The 21,378-nt window shown below is 48.7% G+C and overlaps 1 protein-coding gene across 3 annotated transcripts in view; it reads left to right on the top strand.

The window, feature by feature from the left end:
* The first annotated feature begins 1,957 nt into the window (after positions 1–1,957).
* Positions 1,958–21,378, top strand: part of FGF13 (fibroblast growth factor 13) — a 470,827-nt gene continuing 451,406 nt past the window's right edge. Inside the window, exons 1-2 of one of the 3 annotated variants that reach the window (XM_059157055.1) lie at positions 1,958–2,125; positions 3,334–3,546. In XM_059157055.1, coding sequence (XP_059013038.1) covers positions 3,498–3,546 — 49 coding nt within the window. In that variant the 5' untranslated portion in view covers positions 1,958–2,125; positions 3,334–3,497. Of the gene's footprint in view, positions 2,126–2,541; positions 2,642–3,333; positions 3,547–21,378 lie in introns of those variants that run through there. The other 2 variants (XM_059157058.1, XM_059157056.1) reach the window with 2 other exon arrangements.

The raw sequence follows: 21,378 nt of genomic DNA, 5'->3' as shown, positions 1-21,378 counted from the left end.
TCACAGAGGTTTGAAAAGGAGAAAGCCCCAGGCTTTCTACAAAAGAGGCTGCCCATGACCTCCCTAGTAAGGTCTTCAGCTTTCTTTAGGTGAGATGCTTATCCTGACACCTCATAATCCTTGGTCTCTGGCCCAAATGCACGCACTTAGGATGTCTCTGATTTGCCCCCATATGGACACACATCACTGTATTGTTCTTGCCTGCGGTGTCTGTTTTCTTTATCTTCGGATCATTTCTTTTGTAGGGTGGTTTATGGTGAAAGAAACACACTTTACCTATTTGTGTTCATGGATAGATGGATTCAACTAATACTCCCAAACAGACATCTCAATTCATCTGAATCTATTAACTAAGCCAGGTTTACTCACGTGTTAATGAACTAGTGTTCTTCAGGAACCGGGTGGTTGATGTCTGGCTGCCAGGAGAGTTACTTACAAGACAGAGACTGACCCTTTTCCCAAAAGAGGGTCTTGTCGTTTTTTGAGGGTAGGTGGATCAAGAAAATGTTCTGTGTACACAAGAGGGGTGTGTGTGTGTGTGTGCACATACATGTGTGTTTGTGCCGAGTTAAGGGAGTTTGAAAAGCTTTAGGGGTTTAGGACTGGCAGATAGATCCAATAAAAATGTGCTCTCCCCCACCTTTCAAGAGGCTGATGGGAGTGTTGAGAGACCATGTCATCTAATAGAAGAGCACTGTCTAAAATGAAGGACTCACCTCTTTTCCTATCCTGGCTCTCTGAGTTTTTTTGTTTAGGCTTCATCACTTACCAGCTGTGTGACCTCAGGCAACTTACTTAACCTCTCTGAGCCTCTATTTTCTCACTTGTAAAATGGAAATAGTGGTACCAGCACTACCTAGGGCTGCTGTAAAGATAAACTAGGATAATGATGTAAAGATTTTAGTGTGCTTCTTGGCGGAAGGTAGGAACTAAATTCAAGGTAACCGACTATGTGGTGGACACTACCTGAAGGTGCCACCATCTTCCCCTGGACCTTTCCTTTAAACTCACCTAAGCTCCACCCACTTTGATTTCCCGTCATTTGAAGAGAAATTCCTTCTTTCCCAAAGTACTGGTATTAATTAATGGTCTAACCTTGGGTTGGGTAATCACATTGTGTCATCAGCCTCCCGATTATTAGATATAATTTACAGGAAAAACAGACCTGAAGTTCCTCCCAGCCCGAGGACGAAGGCTGCAAATTGAGTTTAGAAGGTTGCTGACCTTTAGACCCGGGCTGGCTTGGGAAGCAGCCCGCTCTCCTGGTCCTGAAAGCCACAGCAGGCTCTTGTAATTGAGTTACCGCCTGGGATTCAGTGGGACTAATCCATCTATATAATTTCTTTGCCTGGTTTAATGCCATTAACGAAACCGAATTAAGGAGCGGGTGGAGCTGGGTGGGACGGAGGGAAACGGATTTTCTGCGTGGGAGTCGCTGTGGGAGTCGCTGCCGAGTCTCCACCGCCTGGCTGGAGCCTCTGGTCTGATTAATGGACGCCTCTGAGGACCAGGTCATGCTAGCGGCCAGGCCACCCCAACCCCTCACCGCGCGCCGAGCTTTGGAGTATCTGCGCGCCCAAAAAGGGGCATCGCGAAAGGGTTTCCCAGATCGCCCCGGGGTTGATTCTGACTACGCTGTCCCCTCCTTCCCTTGTCCCTTTCTCCTCCGCGATCGGTCCCCTCCCTTGTACAATCTTAAAGCACTTTTTCTTCTAGTTCAAATCTTCGGGGACCTTCCCTGTGCTTTGTCACTAGCATGCCCTAAGCGACATGCCGATCCCACTTACCCCTCTCCAGCCCTCGCCCCCAGTGCCACCTCACTCCCTTTGCTTGGGGTTGGTTCTCCCGGATGGTGGGCACTCTTCGCGCCCAGTTTGCCAACCAGAGCGATCAGCCCTAGGAGGAGGGGCCTGCGTGAGGGGGTGGCGGTGGGAGGCGGCAGCCGCCGCGGTCAGTTTCACTCTCTGCCCCAGTGCCACTCAGATCCCAGCGCGCCCTTCCTCCTGCCCGGAGAGCCCGGCTGTCTCAACTTGGGCAGCTGGCCAGAGGCGAGGAGTCGCCGACTTCCCGGACTGAGATTCCACCGCTCGGTGCAGGCAGTTGCCAGCAGCGGAGTCCCCAAAGTGTAGGTGACGACGAGCGCGGGCCCGGGCGGCGCCGGGGGGGGGGGGGGGTACCGGCAGGTGCTGGGAGCCGAGGGGCCTCGCCGGGACTGGGTGGGGGTGGGCAGGGGCGCGCGACGGGCTTCGGTCTCTGCGGCCGACGGGGCGAGCCCGCTCCGGCGGCGCCCGCGGGCCCGGCCTGCCCAGGAGGGGCCGGGGAGTGGGGTGGGGGTGGGGGGGACGCCCGGCCGCCGCGCTTGCCGGCTCCCCGCTCCCCGTTGGGCTCGCCGGGGTTCTGCCAGCCGGCGGCTGACGTCGGCGCGCCCCTGCCGAGCTCTCGTCTTACTACAGCCGGCAGGCGGCTCCGTGCGCCCCGCCCTCGCCGGCCCCCGCCCCCGCGTGCCCACACCTTGCCGTTTATATAGAATGTGCCGCGGGCTGAATTCGCGGCTCTCTGGGACCGGAGAGTTCTCGGGAAGGAGAGCGCGAGCGAGGGAGCGGGCGAGCTCCGAGGGGGTGTGGGTGTAGGGAGAGAGCAGGTAAGGGCCGTCGGTTCCCGCTCCTCCGCCCGCGAGCCCCTCGGCCCCCCCCCCCTTTTGGCAAAAGAATAGCAACCTGGAAATCGATTACACGGAAAGAAAGGGGCGACCCTCCCCTCTCGATTCTCCGCGGGCGAGGAGCGGCGCGGCTCTGCGGTGTAACAGGCTCACACGTTGCTCATCACATGTTCAAACATTTCCCTTTCGGGGAGGCTCGTTATTTTTAAGTGAATATTTTCGTCTTTGTTTTGATTTTTTTTTTTTTTCAACCTTCCTCGGGTTTTTATTTCGATTGAGTTGGCGGCCCGCAGCGGATTGAGAGAGGCGGGGGGTTGGGGGGAAGCCTCCAGCCGGCGCGCGGGCAGCCCACCCAGGCAGTTCCCCGCGCGGCCAGCGCCGGCCCGGAGAGCGGCCCGCGCGGAGCCCGGGGAGGCCGGCGGCGGAGCCGGGAGCCCCGGCCGCACCTCTCGGCGGCCCCGGGGGTGGCGAGCGCGGCCCCGGGCGGGCGGGCGGGAGCGGTGGGCGCGGGGCGCGGAGGGAGCGCCGCGCCGCTTTGTCTCTTCACTTCTGGAGCAAGGCGAGCGGCTCCTCCCGCGGCCGGGCGCTCGGGCTCGCGGCGGCGGCGGCGGCGGCAGCAGCGGCGGCGGCGGCTCCTCCTTCACCCCTGTGCTTTCCTCCCCACTCTCTCGCAGGCAGCGGCGGCGGCGGCAGCGCTGGGGAAAAGCGGATCCCGCCCCGAGCCACACCGAGGGGAGCTCGCGGTCGCGACTTGCCGCCCTAAGCGCTCTCCGAAGTCCGGCCCGCTCGGCGAGGACTTCCGTCTCCTGGGCGACCCTTGTCAAGCAAGCTGGGATCTATGAGTGGAAAGGTGACCAAGCCCAAAGAGGAGAAAGATGCTTCTAAGGGTAAGTCCGCCCGCCGGCTTCCCTTCCCTTGGTTTCCCTCGCCCCCTCGCGTGCGCGCCGCCCTTCGGCAGCTCCCTGCCTCCCCTGCCGGAGCCTAAGCTGCCCGTGACCTCTGCGACCCCGGGCGAGAAACGGGGGGGGGGGGGGCCGCTGGGGGACCTGGGGTGGCACCACTTTCCCTCCTTCCTCGTGGAATTGTCGCCCCGCGAGTGCCTCCAGCCTCTTCCACTCGCCCTCTGGACGCACCGTGGTGGCGCTGCGGGCGACCGGAGCTGCTGCAGCCCAGAGCGCCGGGAACAGCGCTGCCGGCTACCGGCCGGCCGCCTCTCCGTGCGAGTGCATGTGTGTGCGTGTGCGCGAGTGTGCATATGTGTGCTGCGCGGGTGCAACATGGTGACATACTCAGGAATCTGCCCCCCTCAGAAACCCAAGCTCGAATCCACCTTCAACCCCCTCTCCCCGCCCCCAATGCAAACAAAGAGCCTGGCCGAGACGTAAAACCCCTCCCCCCACGCTCCTTTCCCTCTCACACCCCTCTGTCCCCCAACTCTCTACCCCCTCCCCAGAAGGCAGGAGCTTGCAGCCTTCCACACGCCGCGTGCAAAAGTGAGCAATCCCGGTGCCCCGGCGCCGCCCGCGCTGCGCCTCGGCAGCGCAGCCTCGCCAAGCCCCTGGAGAACAAAGGCTGCTGTCCCCTTGCCACTAGTGCCCAGCGGGAGCGGGCCTCCGCGGGAGAGGACAGTCCCCTCCCTCTGCTCTCTGGGGTTCAGCCACCTGGCCCGGGGAGCCCGGCCGCCTGTCCCCCGGAGTGTGCCTCTCGGCCTGGGGCCTCCCACCGGCGGGTTGGGGAGGCGCAGCAGAGCAGGGCTCCCACCCGGGAGAACTCGGAAGAGGGAATGGGGGGGTTCCTCCTGACCTCCGCCAGCACTAGCCTTCGCCTGGCTAAGGACCCGGCTTAGCTCCGGAGTGTCAGCTGGAGACCAGCATCCTGGGAGACCCGGGTTCAGGCAGAGGCGCAGAGAGGGGTGTGGTAAGAGCAGTCGGGAAACGGCAGGTTCCTTAGATGCAAGTGTCCGGGGTGGCTCCGAAGCAGACGCCTGGAGTGGGCTGGACTGGTTCTGAGGGCCCCAGGCGCTCTGATCCCAGTCCACGCTGCAGAAGTGGGGCTGCAGGGAGGGAGCCCCAGCTTTCATTCACGGGCCCCTAATTCTTCCCGGGAACCCTGTGGCCCCCTTCCCTCCCACTCTGTCCCTATCCCTTTTCATTATCGCCTCCTTCTGGCCTCTCAGAGACCCCTCCCCCTCCCCAGATGCTAGGGCAGCACCAGCCCTCCCCAGCTGAAAGTTGTCAAAGTCTTCAGCTCAGGGCCTTTATCCTTGTTTTTAAATGGAGTCGATCTCTTCCAATTAGGCAAAGCGTGGAGGAAAGGCTGGCAAGTTTGTGGTGGGTACAGATCTGTTGTCCTAAGGGAGGGTGTTGTCACTGGCCTGGCTGCAGGCTGGAGTTGAGCCCCTTCCGACCTCCTCATAGGTGCTGGCTGTTCGAAGCGCGCAGATGAATTGAAACACTTAGAAAGTAGAACTCTGGGTGTGCATTTCCAGAGCTTTCCTCATCGTAGGTAATCTTAGACAGGCATTCATACGTTTAAGAGAAAATGACTTCAGATTCCTTAAAAGGTTTTGTTTTACCGGGAGGGCCCAGAGAGGTAACTGCATTGGAAGACCGTAGCCCCCAGTTTAAAAAAAAAAAAAATATATATATATATATATATTTTTTTTTTTTTTCAGCATAACGGTATTGATTGTTTTTGCAGCACACCCAGTGCTCCATGCAATCCGTGCCCTCTCTAATACCCACCACCTGGTTCCCCCAACCTCCCACCCCCTGCCGCTTCAAGCCCCTCAGATTGTAGCCCCCAATTGATCTAGCCCGATGATTCCCCTTCTGAATCTGGGAGTACTTCAGGTTTGTTTGTGGAACTTCGGTTCCTGACTTCCAGCAGGTGGTTACCTAAGATTTATTTCAGGCTGCCTTTGGGAGGGCCCTGAATCCAAATTCATTCATGGAAAGTGAGTTGCTGTCTTAGGAGTATTATTTGCAATTGTCCAAAATGGGGTAACAAGTCTGGAAGCATTAGGACAGGTCTCTGTAACTCAATAATGAATTTTTTTACTGGGCATATGTCATAACATTTTCTTGCGTTGACTCACCACATTTGAAACCGAATACCTCTCTGTAGGAATTATATAATTAGCATTTGGAATTATGGTTGTAATTAGGAGAAATTAAAGTAATTTTATAAGACCACTTTTAAGAAAGGAGTTTACTTTCCCCAGGAGATGGGACTCTTATGGCTGCTGAGAGCGGGAGTTCCATTTCTGCCTCTGTTGGTTGTTGAATTTAGAGCATTTTGAAAATAGTCAATGCGTAATAGTTAGCTTTTTCCCCTTTCAAGTATGTTAAAAGCCTTATGTGGCCAAATTTTAAAGACTACTTTTTATGTTAGAGATGAAAGATACCAGGTTTATTTCTATTTTAACCAATAAAGTTTTCTGATCATATTCATGAAGAGGTTTGGTTTTTTTTTTTTACAAATTTCCTATGTATGGGTTATTTTTGAAAAAAAATTTTTTTTAAGTTTAAGGGACTCATGAGCACACTCTTTGCAACATGGCAAGATACAGGATTGAACATTTACTGGATACTCTGAATATCCACGCATCTGATTTTGAGCAACAGTGTGTCAATGATTGAATCAAGTCAATTATTTGAATGAACTTCATAATCTGTTTTCAGAGCTACTGTTCATTTAAATTCAGCCTTGCACCTCATCATCTGGGGTTCATGCCCACAGCCTGGAAGACTATAATATAGTGCTTCTAGAGTTTTTAAAGCACAAATAGTAGGTAATAAGTAAGTTATGTCATGCTGCGAATGAAATATGGCTTTCCCCCATATTTCATTCAGACACACAAATTGCCAATTGTCTTTAAATGACGTTCTCTTGGACTCATTGAGGTTAAGACCAGTCTCAGTGATGGGCAATAATCTTTTTGATAATCTTTTAATAACGAGCCAGATGAGATCGTCTGTCTTCTTCCTGGGAGGGTGGGAATCTGGATTTTATTTGAAACTATGAAAATGGCCTCTTGTGTAGCAAATCACCTTTTGTGCCTTTCTTTAGGCTTTACATAAACTTTTAATTTGGCCGATGTGTATATATAGTTAGCAGCACCCAGCTTCCTGAACAAACCGAAGGACCTATTTCCATTTCGTAGAAGAAGAAAGTGTAACATTTGTTTGTTCAAAGCGATATTCACTTAGCTTTGACTCGCTCCTCTACCTTGTCGTGTAAAATCTTCTCTCGGCAGTTCTCTGTCGGAAAAGCCCTCAGTTAAGGCTGTGTCTGCTTCCCTGCAACAGTGTTACGTGGCATTCAGAAAACATGTATGTAGCCTGCTCCAGATGAAACCAAATCAACCCTGGATTGAGTAAAAATGCTAGCCAGTTCCTGATTTCAAAACTGCCATTTGGCTTGCAGCTACCTGTCTGGAGTTGGGTCTGTGTTTTCAGCCACCTTTGCCCCCTGTGCTTGTGGACAGCCAGCTCAGCCAGGCAAATTTCAAGGCCCTGTGATGTGGGCTGTGGGTTCTCTTGGGAAGACGGTCCATGATAGCGTCAGGCTGGGCTTCTGCTGTCTGCGGGTGATGGAGGACAATTCCACACATAGTCCAAGAAACCAGCGCCTCGCACAGTTGTTGCTGTAATGGACTGTGGTGCCCGCGTGCATTTCTGGGCACGGCTCAGTTTCTGCTTCCTTCCCGGCCGTTTCCAATAGCCTCTCTAACCATACCTAAGGACAGGGCCTTGTGGTCCGGCAGCCAGCATATCAAGTATTGAACCCCGAATGCCATTCCAAAAGATCATCTCGGTCTTGGGGGATTACTGTAATAGCTTCCATCAAGTGCCTTTCTCGGATTTGGGCCAGGCAAAGCAGGTGTTCAGAGGTATTTTACCCACAAGAAATCATGACGCTGGTGACGTCTTACTAAAAACTGACCATCATAATCTACCTATTACTCATGTAGGGACTTGTTTTTTCACCTTGTGGTTAAATCATTATGGGCCAGTGGCCCATTGGTTTTATGGAGTGTCGTAAGCCCTGCGTTTTCTTCTGTGCCGAGGCCAGTGATCACCACTTTGGTGAGGGTGTGTGTCCAAGAAGATCTTGAATCAGAAATGTCAGTCGCTTCTTGGGGATAGGTGCAGAAGTCCTCTTCATTGTGGTTTCTAGTGGCGTGCTGCTTTGTTATTGGCAGAGGCTGAAGGGAGAAGGAGGAACACGTTGGGGCATGGGTTAGGGTCGCTGTATCTTCTTACGGAGTGTTCCTTCCTCTAAGTCTCTTTCTGGTACAGTTCAGATCATTAAAGGGGCTAGGGTGTGTGTCCGCACGGTGGAGATGTGGGTGGCGATGGAGTGGGAATGGACTGGGGGTTGGGGCCCGGGTGAGTAGCAGAAAGTGAGCTGTGGGGCCAAGGGGAAAGGGCTGAGGTCCGCGCCTAGGGCAGGGAAACGTATGGTGGCCCTGAGAACAGGACTGGAACAGGGGATGGCATGGGGGTCGGGGTTGGCTGGTAAACTGGAGCGCTGAGTTGTGAGGCAATGAGTGGGGAGATGAAACTGTTAACATCCCAGGTCTCTTTGCAGCTGTGCTGTTTGATGTTTAAATCAACTCCTCATTCTGGGAATTACAATCAACACAGAACCACCAGAATGTGTTGCAGCTCTTCAAATATATCCAATAAAAAGGCTTTCTAGTGTCGGCTTCATTATGGCTTATATTTTCGGAGTTGAGAAATTTGAAAGGAATAGAAAATAATTGCCACGATTAAACAATTCAAAGAGAAAAATCCCCATGAATTAAAGTACTGCGGGTGGAGGGGGTCCCACACGTCTGTCACTTTGCCAAGCTTACTATGCTCCATGAAATGTAAAGATTAGGTACGTACAGGGTGGCTCAGTGGGTTAAAGCCTCTGCCTTCGGCTCAGGTCATGATCCCAGGGTTCTGGGATCGAGCCCCACATCGGACTCTCTGCTCAGCAGGGAGCCTGCTTCCTCCTCTCTCTCTGCCTGCCTCTCTGCCTACTTGTGATCTCTGTCTGTCAAATAAATAAATAAAGTCTTAAAAAAAAAAAAAGATTAGGTACGTACTATGGTTTTTGCATTTAGCAGAGAAGACAGAGGTCCGCATGAATCATTGTCCACAGTCACCAAGTTTCTTTTTGGCTCTCCAGAAGACACATTAGCTCCAGGATTTCTCAGCATGGGCTGAGGAGTGGGCTTTAGGTTCACCGTACTGAGAAATGATTCAACTTCGTCCTCACCAACTTGAAATGCCGCTTATCTGTTTGTGACATACTGGTTCTACAAACTCCCCTGAATCAGATATCTGACATTGTTTTTTTTTTTTTACTGTGGCATTTTTGTCACTTTGGTGAATGCCATATCTTGATGAGACATTCATTGGGGGTGTGGATTTCTAGAGAAGGTGAAATAGCCTATAGTGATCATTATGACGATCTCTCCAGCCTGCAGGTCTCATTTCTCCTTGGGTTGGAGGCCGTTTCTTTTTCCTCTAAAGCAGTGTTTTCCGGGGTATTAACACTGAAAACGGGAGTTTCAGATTAGAAAAGAGATATATTCTTGGTTCTTGGGGCATGATGGAAATGGGGGCTAGTGTATTAAGAATCAGGGTTTGTAAGAGACAAGAAGCCCAGATTACAATTACTGTGTGTTGAGATTATTGTAAACCAAGGCAGTCCTTACGCCCTAGTCCTTGTGCCTCTGCCCTTTGTAATTACTTTTCCACATCGACTTTCAAATGGAAATGGTCTTAGCCTCACTGGCTGATGACCTTCTCCTGAGGCAAGGGGCAGCCAGTAGTAGGTGTCCTTGTTGATTCTTTTAAACTCTGGCAGCACCCTTGGCTTCTGTTGGTGTAAGGTTCCGGTTGACATTCTAGAAGGTGCAGTAGGGCTGGGATGAGCTGGGTTGCTTGCTTGGCCTGCCTGCTGAGACCTCTCTGCAGAGACCTCAATCAGATACTGTTCAGACAGTCACTATTTGGCCTAAAGGAATTCTCAGGTGTACATGTCCATTCTTTCTGGATTCTGTCAGGAGGGCCTGGGAAGAAAGAAAAAAAAAAATCTTCAGGTGAAAGGCAGGCCTGATCAGAGGTCAAATTAGAAAATAGTTCATTTTTAGGGGTGCCTGTGTGGCTCAGTGGGTTAAAGCCTCTGCCTTTAGCTCAGGTCATGATCCTGGGGTCCTGGGATCGAGCTCCGCATTGGGCTCTCAGCTCAGCTGGGAGCCTGCTTCCTCCTCTCTCTCTGCCTACTTGTGATCTGTCTGTCAAATAAATAAATAAAATCTTTAAAAAAAGGTTAATTTTTGGGACGCCTGGGTGGCTCATTTGGTTAAGCAGCTGCCTTCGGCTCAGGTCATGATCCCAGCGTCCTGGGATCGAGTCCCACATCAGGCTCCTTGCTCAGCAGGGAGCCTGCTTCTCCCTCTGCCTCTGCTTGCCATTCTGTCTGCCTGTGCTCGCTCTCTCCCCATCTCTCTCTCTGATAAATAAAATCTTAAAAAAAAAAAAGGTTAATTTTTAAAAAAGATTTTATTTAGGGGCACCTGGGTGGCTCAGTGGGTTAAAGCCTCTGCCTTTGGCTCAGGTCATGATCCCAGTGTCGTGGGATTGAGCCTCACATCAGGCTCTCTGCTCCGCAGGGAGCCTGCTTCCTCCTCTTTCTCTCTGCCTACTTGTGATCTCTGTCTGTCAAATAAATAAATAAAATCTTTTAAAATTTATTTATTTATTTATTTATTTGTGAGTGAGTGAGTGAGATAGCCAGAGGGAGGGAGCCCCATGCAGGGTTTGATCCCAGGACCCCAGGATCATAACGTGAGCTGAAGGCAGACACTTAACTGATGGAGTCACCCAGGCACCCCGAAAATAGTTAATTAAAAAAATAGCAGAAACCCAATTTCCTTTTGTGTAATTGCAGATTACACACAGTAACTTACACAAATCTTAAGCGTGCCTCTTGATTAATTTTGACAAATGTTTACACCCATGTAATCAAGTATCAAAATCAAGTTATAGAATATTTTCATCACCCCAGGGAGTGCTCTCATTTTCCTTTCTTGTCATTCCCTCTTCAGAGGCAGCTTCTCTTTTGAGTTTTGCCATCATACTTTTAGTTTTGCCTGTTACTGAATTTAATATCAGTGAAATCATGCAGTTTCTGACACCTAGTCACCTCTCCTTTCAGGAAGCTTCCTTTCTCACTTACACACACACACACACACACACACACACACACACACGGGCACTCAACAGGGTCTTGTACTTGGCTGGCCCATAAGGAGTATTTGTTGAATGTTCCCAGAAGGGTAAGGAATTCTTTTAAGCAGGGGTATGTTGCATCATCATTTAAAATTTTTTTTTAATTTTTAATTTTTTAAAGATTTTATTTATTTATTTGACAGAGAGAGATTGAGTGAGAGAGGGAATACAAGCAGGGGGAGTGGGGCAGGTGGAGAGGGAGAAGCAGGCTTCCTGCTGAGCAGGGAGCCTAATGTGGGGGCTCTATTCCATGACCCTGGGATCATGACCTGAGCCAAAGGCAGTCACTTAACTGAGGCACCCAGGTGCCCTGCGATCTTCATCTGATAACAATGACAGTAATTATCCTAGTTCTCATTACTATAGTAGTTTCTAAATTATTGAGTACTTACTTAGTAAGCATATATTATTTTTACATATATCTCATTTAATCTTCCTGACAGCCAAAGAAAGTAGCGATTAGTGTTTACGGGCTTTAGAGATGAGAAAATTGAAGCTTACAGATCTATTGTAGCGTTATGAGGTCATGTAGCTAGTGGGTTGTACCTAGCACAGTGATTGGCATTGTAGTAATTAGTGAATGATTTTGGAATGCATGTAGCAGAACTCATTGGTCCTGTGCTCTGTTCATTTCCAGTTTGTTGTCATATCAAAGCTGTGTGTTACAGAATGGCTCTGTCACTGTTTCACTTTGGTTTAATCTGATAGATGCCTGGGGATATTTACATTTTAACTAAGAATTGCCAGAGGCGGGGCCTTTAACCCAAAGGAATTAATGTCCCGTTGACTTTTTGGCATCTAGGTCGGTTGAGTGAGGAAGGAATTTTGGTTAGGGTGTTAATAGTTTTTCTAAGTACTAAGGGATTTGACATGAAGTAGCTCCTGAAATCTTCCTAACATTCTATCAAGGATAGACATACATATTATTAATATTCCCATTCGACAGATGAAGAAACAGGCCCAGAGACTAAGGCCAGTCTGAGGTCACTCAGCTAGCAAGATGATGGAGTGAGGTTTTGAGCCAAGCTGGACTGACTTCAAATCCACCTCTCTTTTTCGGGGGGGGGGAGGGGCAGAGGGAGAGAGAGAGACTCTTAAGCAGGCTCCACGCCCAGCAAAGAGCCTCAGATCATGACATCAAATCAAATCGAGTCAACTGAGCCACCCAGGTGCCCCTCAAACCCGCCTCTTAACCACTGTGTCATAGTGCCTCCTTAAGCAACACTGGGGATTCTTTCATTTCGGTTTGCAGAAAGACAATATTATTTCCAGTTTGCCAGTGTGGACGCGGTGGAGAAGGGTGCCTCGGCACACGTGCATGGCAGCTCCAGGGCTCTGGTCCTCGGACAGCTGAAAGAATCTCCGAACACCTGTTTGAGTGGCTCTTCCCAGCCTGGGAGCGTAGAGGTGAAAGGAACTCAGTCCTACCTCTTACAGCAGCCCTTCCTTTTCCCTTTGGCCTTGACGTTCTGACTCTTTACTTTTCACAGCGTATCCTCCCTCAGTTGGCCGTGACTGCGACTTGCAGGACTTAAGCATCTGTCGGTTTGAAAGGAATGGTGCTTTTCTACAGAACTGTGTCTGGGAATTTGTTTCACCTGTGTTCTAAAGATTACACTTCCTCTTAATTCACTGCTGGGCGAAACTTCCAGTTGTTTATTTTTTTTCCCCTATTACATGGCATATGCTTTCAGTCTGCCTCTCATCAGAATCATCTGTCTCATTTCCTTCTCTTTCTAAGCCTACCCCATTCTCTCTCCCTCCCTCTCTAGAGCTCCCTCTCTCCTTTTCTCTCCCCCCTCCCTCCCTTGTCAACAGATGTCAGTGGTTTCATTAGCTGAATGGGGTTCCTTCGGGTATACTGGGCTCAGGGGAGGAATCTCATTTCTGCATTTTCTCCCTTGATAGCTATATTAACTTGAGTGAAGAAATCCACCCTTTAAAGTGTAGCTTCTCGGGAAGACGTTTTTCACTACTTCTTATATAACTCATTTTAAATGGCAAAATAAAAAAAGTGCGAGCTTTATCTATTTACTTATTTTTTACTATTTATGCTGCCTTCAATTAGATAATATTTCCAAAAATATATCTTGTTAATGGAGACACAGCCTTGAACGAGCATATTAATTATAGTTCTCAAAGTTAGGAATCATGTAGTTCTCTGTGCTGCAGAACCTATGTTTAACAGCCGTAATTAACAGGGCCGGCTGTAGTGCATGGTTATAGGTAAGTTTAATAACAGGAAACCCAGATCTCAAAAATCCCTCCAAATTATGGAGGTAGGATTTCTACAGCTCTTGAACTGGGGGTTAGTAAAGAGATCAAGTCCTTAAAATATTTCGCTTGCTGTTAAAAGCAGAAGTAAACCACCTAAGGCAGGCAGGCTGAGTGCTGTTCTTGAATATGCCTATAGATATTTTCAGAATCTTTTTCCAAGCATGACTTTGAAAGTATTATGAATTGACCTGCTTATTTTGCCTTTGACTTTGATTCTCTGTGTGTCTGCCTGCCTCTCCCGCTGGGGGTGTTTTTTGAACATTAAGACTTTCAAGAGCTTGGATTTGCGCGTGGTCTGCAGAGCACCGAGGACGAGGTGAGCCCTTCTGGAAACAGGGCCGGAGGCTCCTCCTCGCGGCTGGCAGTCCGGGGAAGGTTTGTTGGGCGACTAGCTGGGAACCGGACGGGGAGCGCTGAACGTTCTGGTTACCAGCGTCCCTCGGTCGCCGTGGATCTGGCAGGCGGGTTTATTACAAACCTCACTGTGCTCATTAGCCTCGTGATGCGGCGGCTGCCTAAAAAAGAAACACGGAAAAGTTGTGTCACCGAAGGTGAAACTTGGCGAAGCGCTGCTGGGCGCAGGGCATGACGAAGCTCCTTCCCGGCGGCGGCGGGCAGCGGGCGGCTTTGCCCACTCGCGCGGGTGCCCACGGCCCGGCCCGCCGGCGCGGGGATGCTGCCGAGCTAGCCGCGGCGCGAGCGGCCGCAGGGCGGTGTGGAGGGGGAAGGCTTCGGAGCCGGCTTTGCGCAGTCCTCCGCCTCGCGATCCGGCCGCGGGCGCTTTGCAGCCGGCGGGGGGGGGGGGGGGGGGGCGTTAAGATGGTGGCGGCTGGGCGGGGCCCGAGGGAGCGCAGCGTGGGGCCCCCTCCAGCCCTCTGGGTGTCCGAGCTTGCGCTACACCTGACCCACCCGCCCGACGCCTCCCCGGCAGACGCGGGAGGCAGATTCCAATCAAACCCTTGAAGTGGGGGCTTGGCCAATACTCGAGCCTTGCTTTCTCTGCCTAATGGTCAATGCTAATCCGGTTTTAGCTCTTCAGAAACCCAGGATGATTCTTGAGCTGAACATTCAGGGCCGATTTGAATTCACTGGGGCGCTTTTACCTGGCTTACCTTTCATTGCATCAATTTTTTTTTTTCATTACAAAATAATGCATGCTGAGCAGGGACAATTTGGAAAATCTTACAAGCATAGATAAGATAATATCACCCAAGGGTTCCACTCCTAGGTTGATTTGTTGAGATTTTCCTTCCAGCCTTTTTTCTCTGAGTTTTAGAATACAGGCATACACATGGCGAGTTATCTTTGAGTATTTATGGGATCACACGGTATATACTATAACCTGCTCTTTTCGCTCAACAACATATTAGAATATTTTTCTATGTTATTAAAAATTTTCCACACCGTCCTTTTCAGTATGTGCATCCTGGGTGTGGACTTGGGGGGTGATGAAGGAGAGATGGTAATTTTGTGCCTGTGGCTCCACAAACATTATCAGTATTTTATAAATGGGCATATGAATATGTATATATAAAGATATATATGCATGTGTAGATGTGTAAATATAAAATGAAACACATATAAACAAACATGCTTATGTCTACATAAATAGACATGCAGTATACTTAGAATAAATCCTCAAAGAAAAGACATCAAAAGAATCTTTGGCTTGTTGCCTTATAGAACATTTATAGTTTTTTAAAAAAATTTGCATCTTCTATTTTCTCTACAGTGGACATGTATAATGATATTAATCATGTAATAAAAAATAATGTAAACAAAATTCTGCTCATGGATTGTCTTCAAACTGCCTTTTCTGCTCCAGCTCACACCATTTCTTGATCTGGAATGTTCTACCCACTCTTAGTACATTTTATGATTTGCCTCTTCTTCCTCCAGGAAGCAAGCCTCTATCCCACCCCTCCTGCAGGAACTGCTTGCTCCTGATACTGGGCTTCTAGTAGTCCCCCTGGGCTACTGTGGATAGCTCAATGAAGAACTTTTTACCTGCTTATGACTGAGCTCCCCAACTAGATTGTAACCTCCTCAAGGGCCTTTTCACAAAACACGTGCTCAGCAAATGTGTTACTTAACCACATCGGTCAGCATCCTTCTTTGGTTTCTTTAAATGTTTCTGAACTTTGAAACTCCAAACCATACCAAAAGCCCTTAGAATATATCCCATCTGGGTTTAATATTGCTAATTTAATTTGAGGTATAATCCAACTTTACAGGAGGCCATCTTCCATGTAAAATTGGCTACGTGGTTGTGGTTAAAGGCATGGATTTTAGAGGCACGGGTTCACATCTAAGTTCTTGTACTTATTGGCTATGTGGTCTTGGGCAAATAGTTTTTCTAAGCCTCTTCAGAATGGGAGACAGTTATGTTTTTCTCACATGTCTGTTTTATTTTTTATTTTTTTAAGATTTTATTTATTTATTTGACAGACACAGATCACAAATAGGCAGAGAGGCAGGCAGAGAGAGAGGAAGGGAAGCAGGCTCCCCGCCAAGTAGAGAGCCCAATGCGGGGCTTGATCCCAGGACCCTGGGATCATGACCTGAGCCAAAGGTAGAGGCTTTAACCCACTGAGCCACCCAGGCGCCCCCACATGCCTGGTTTAAAGGTGGAATGAGATAATGTATGGAAAACATCAAAGGCAATGCCAGCTACAGAGGGTTTGGTCCATGGTGATATCAATTAATATACAGCTAAACCGCAGTGATTTTCGCATTGATTATTTGAGTTAGAAGGTTCCTTTTAGCAGGCTTGTTGGCAGTAGAAACAGATCTATAGAGTCACATATTTGACAGTCATAGTCCGATTTTAATGGATTTTCGTTCTACTAATTCACCCATTAATTTGCGTAGTATTTATCGAACTTTCTATGTGCATGGACACTGCTGTAGAGACTGAGAATGCAATATATCAGGGCCTTCATGGAGCTGATATTTTGCAAGTTTACTTTGAAGAACTGAACTATCATCGCACCAAGGGGTCGTATGTCAATGAATGACCTGGAGCGACCACAGCCCCTGGGGCCCTATGTGGGCCAAACTACCAAGAGGGGCACCTGCAGGGAGTCGGACATGTTAATCATTTTCAGTCCAGTAACCACTTGGTAGAGCTCCCAGAACCTGCCTGGTCCTCAGCATCACTTCCTACCACAAACAGCCCCCCCCAACCCCTCGTGCTTATGATAGTTTGGTTCAGCAGAGGCTCAGGAATCCATATTTTTTGTAACTCTCCTCAGTGGAGTCTAAGGCACTGGCAGTTTCCAGACTTACTGCTTCTGGGTGGTGTTTCTCAAGCTGCCCAAACAATGGCCAGTAGGGTTTGCTAGGAAAACAATAGCCCACCCTCTCCCTCCTGGCCTGCGGAATCCGCCTTCAGGAGAAGAGCTTCGTAATGTAAATTGTCAATAATGTAAATTGTCAACAAGTGTCTAGGTGATTCTAACCCCAGGCGAGTTGGGAAAATATTGTCCTGGAGACAACATAGGACCCCTGGAAATGAGGTGTAAATGTCCATTTTTTTTCTGGTCAGCGGGTCGTCCATAGCTTTCAATACCTCAGAGAGCTCAGTGTCTCCTCCAATGTTAAGTGAGTTGGAGCCCAGAGGTCTCTGCCCAGCATCGTTACTGAGCAGTGGGCTGTGGGTCCCCAGTTTTCTCATGGGTTGAATTGATTAACCTTACACATGCAGATGTTTTGATGGGAGCCTCCTTTCTCCTGTGTGCAGTTCTTCTCACTGCCTCCTCTGTAGGAGAAACTAAGGAAAGAAAACAATTTCTCAGCCAAGACCCCTCCAGAGAGGACAGGGCTGGCCGAGAACTTGGGCAGCAGGGGAGGGGGCGCTCTCAGATTGGCCCAAATAGTTTGATGACCATTCTGGTGGTTTGAACCTCAGTGAATCTTTATGTGCTGGGCTCCAGGGGGGGTGAGAGTGGGACTTCTCAGATCTTCTCCTGCTGGTCTGGAGCAGGTGGGCAAGGGAACTTCCCTGGTTGGGTGCCACTTTCCTGTCTATATGTGGCAGGAGGAGCGGACGGCTAGCAGTGTGAGGAGTTAGCTCAGGCCTAGGTGCGCCCCAAGCTCTTCTCGTCCTCTAGGCCCTAAGCACTGCCCCTCTGATTTGTTTACAACCAATCAAGGGCATTGACCTACTACTGCTAGTTACTTTGAGTTATAAATGGTTTTTTCTTTCCCCGATGGAATCAGGGGTTCAGGCTGTATAGAATGACCTGGTTTGTATCACAAGAGCCTTTGGGACTTTGACAGTTTTCACCATTTAAAAAACACACAGCTCTCTCCCTCCACCCCACTGGACATAAAAGCAACCTTTGAATTTACAGAACAAAGAGGCTGTCTTTAAAGGGCAGCATGCACCGAAAGGGAGGAAAGGAAGTAAGATAGTCCATCCTCTTTTCTGAGGCCATTGTCTCCAGACACAAAACCGAATACCTTGGAAAATCTTGTATTGATTTTTAGCGCAGAGGATATCTCTCTAGGATCTGAAAAACCTGGCAGAAGATAATAAACTTGTTCCCCTGCCTTTGAGCCACGAGTTAAGTTGCTGAGTTCTGGTGGCTGGAGGCACTGAGAGTAGGTGGCCTGCTGAGTGAGATTCTGGCGAGGGTGCCTGGCTCTTGACCATATGGGAACACAAGGAGGCTCGGTTCGTACAAGCTTTGCCTCTGCAGCTCGGACTCAGGTGGTGAATGGGAGGTGGTTCCATTGTTTTATGAAAAGTCTTTCTTTTAATAGCATCATCTCTGGTGTATCTGAATGTTTCTTTCGGGATCAAGGATTACTTGAGTAAAAATAAAGAAAGAAAAGCCAGCCTAGAGGCCTCTTGGGGAAGCGTTTGGGCTTCCTACAATTCCAAGTTACTGCTCAAAGTGGTTGTTTATGCTTCCCAGGTTGTTCTTGAAAATTTTTGTTTATTTTGTTTTTCAAAAGATTTACTTGTTTCTTTTAGAAGGGAAGAGAAAGGGAGAGGGGGAGAGAGCATCTTAAGCAGACTCCAGGCTGAGCACGGAGCCCAACGTGGGGCTCGATCCCACGACCCACGAGATCTCGGAACTGAGCCGAAACCAAGAGTTGGATGCTCAACCAACTGTACCACGAAGGCTCACCCCCCTCCCCCGACCAAGTGTGTTTATTTTTAATTTTTTTTTATTATGGCAAAAGAGACAACATAAAATATACCATTTTCATGATTTGCAGGCATGTGGTTCAGGGACCTTATGCACACCGACATCGTTCTACAACCTTCACTGCTATGCTTCACAGGTTCTTAATCAGAGATGATAGCGATTGGGAGGGACCAGGAAAACCATTTGATTCAAGTTTCCCATTGCAGAGAAGAGGGAATCAGGCCCAGAGGAGACGCAGTGACCTGCCCAGGGTCCTAGAGCAGGTTAGTGACAGGGGCCTGGCTTAGCGCTTTTCCTCATACCCACGCTAATAGCCCGAGGCAGGTGGCCTCCTTACCTTACAGGTAACAGAATCAAAGATTGGCATATTTAGGATGCTTCCCTGACTTTTTTAATCAAGCAAGCAATCAATTGTTAGGATTTAGAGCCAGAAGGCCCTTCAGACACCATCTAGTCCAGATTCCTAATTTAAAATACTGGCTCTATTTGCTCTTTCTAAATCCAAATTGAACTTCCAAAAGATGCTAACATTCTAATGTTTAAAACCTGGGCAGATTCTCTCCAAATTCTCTGTTGCAGCGACTCCATGGCATTCCATGGTTGAAACCAGGCCCTTTGTGGGTGGCTGTTATTAATAAGCTTTCCTTGGGATGTTTACAGTAACTGCTGTGACCTAAATAAGATTGCTTGTATTGTTTTTTTCCCCCACAAAGGCAAGAACATTTTTAAAAAGTGTGTTCCTCTCCTTTCATTGTGCTTATCCATGACTGAAAGAACTGAAGCGTTGCATTTTTTCCTATCTATGCGTTAAATGGAGAAACTTTCATTAGAAGGAGTATTTCCACATGAGTTGAATATTTGGGGCCTTTGTATTCCATAACCAGTTTTTCTTAGAGTAGAGGTTCATGACACGGTACTATGTAATATTATAGCATGTCCCTTTTTAAAGTTTTTATTTCTACTGGGATAAAACACACATAGTGTAAATTACCATCTGACCAACCATTTTTAAAAAAGTTTTATTTATTCATTTATTTTTTAAGATTTTATTTATTTATTTGACAGACAGAGATCACAACTAGGTAGAGAGGCAGGCAGAGAGAGAGAGAGAGAATATGGAGGAAGCAGGCTCTCCGCTGAGCAGAGAGCCCGATGCAGGGCTTGATTCTGGGACCCTGGGATCATGACCTGAGCCGAAGGCAGAGGCTTTAACCCACTGAGCCACCCAGGTGCCCCTGAACAACCATTTTTAAGCATTTGGTTCAGTGACGTTAAGTGTATTCACATTGTTGTGAAATCTTTCTGGAACTTTTTCATCTTGCAAAACTGAAACTCTATACCCATTAAACAACAGCCCCTACCCCACCCCCCCTAGTTCCCCCAGTCCCTGGCAGCCACCATTCATTCCACTCTGTGGTTCTGAGAGTTTGACTGGATGCCTCCTAGGAGTGGAATCATAGGGTATTAGTCTTTTCGCAACGGGCTTATTTCACTTGGCATAATGACCTCCAAGTTCATCCATGTTGTAGCCTGTGTCAGAATTTCCTTCCTTTGGAAGGCTGAATATTTCGTTGCATGTTGTGTGAGGGTTCTCTAGAGAAACAGAACACATTTATTGATATCAATATTGATATAGACCCATAAGAGGATATATATTATAATAATTGGCTCACAAGGTTACGGAGGCCGAGAAGTCCCACGCTCTGATGTGGTCCCTCAGTGCAAACATGAAGGTGTGAGAACCAGGGGGGCTGATGGTGTAACTCCTAGTCTGGGGAGTGGGAGAGAGGGGCCTGGTGCGAGTCCCGGAGGTCCAAGACCCAGGAACCTGGTGCTCTGGTGTCTGAGGACAGGAGAGGACGACATCCCAGCTCGAGAAAAGATAGAATTTGGCCTTCCCAGGCCTTTTTGTTCAATGGGGACCCTCAGTGGAGTGGATGATGCCTGCCCACATTGGCGAGGGCCATCTTCTTTACTCAGTCTATGGGCTCAAATGCTAATCTCTTCCAGAAACACCCTCATAGACACACCCAGAAATCATGTTGTACCAGCTTTCTGGGCATCTCTTTGTCCAGTCGAGGTGAGACACAAAAGTGACTGTCATAAATGTGTACACCACGTTTTTTTTTTTTTTTAAAGATTTTTGTTTATTTATTTGACAGATCGCAAGTAGGCAGAGAGGCAGGCAGAGAGAGAGGAGGAAGCAGGCTCCCCACTGAGCAGAGAGCCTGATGCTGGGCTCGATCCCAGAACCCTGGGATCATGACCTGAGACGAAGGCAGAGGCTTGAACCCACTGAGCCACCCAGGCGCCCCTACACCACGTTTTCTTTATCCATTCTTCTGTTGATGGGCATCTGGGTCCTTTCAAGCTTTTGGTTTTGTGAATGATGCTGCTGTTGAACGTGCGTGTTGGTTATTTTTTCAATGGACAGGAGAAGTTGTTTTAACGCACTCCGTTTGTCTCCTCAATCTTTAGTCCCAGGTCATCAGAATAGTCTCGTCAATACAGTGAAGACCAGACCAAACCCTCCGGGACCCGGAGACCTGAGGTTTAGTCCAATGACTTGCAAGTTGGAGCACTGTGAGAGAAGGGTGAATAGGGCTTTTCTTGGTGCTCTTCGATCTAGTTATTGTTTCTAGTCTGATTTTTTTTCCTGTAGAAATAATCTACTTCCTCTGTGATAGCCTCCAGACCCCTCATCCCTGCCTTTGGAGCGGATCGTGCCTTCCCGTGCCGCCGCAATTTATTTCCCTTTCCCTTTTGCTTTGTATGTCTCTCCTACTCTCCTGTAAACTTCCTGATGCTGTCGTTCAGTTCTAGATTCCCAGTCCCTAGGGCGGAGGCTAGCCTGCACAGCAAACACAATACATGCTGGTTGGAGTAGAAATTCGACTCATTCTGTCATTTGGAAAATTTAAGCTTCCTAGTTAGTCTTGGAACAATTTGACATTTTTATTTGTTTTCTCTGCTGCTTTTATGTGTGAGA

Source organism: Mustela lutreola, chromosome X (genome assembly GCF_030435805.1).
Source record: "Mustela lutreola isolate mMusLut2 chromosome X, mMusLut2.pri, whole genome shotgun sequence".
Taxonomy (NCBI): Eukaryota; Metazoa; Chordata; class Mammalia; order Carnivora; family Mustelidae; genus Mustela; species Mustela lutreola.
This window is presented reverse-complemented; position numbering and strand designations above follow the sequence as displayed.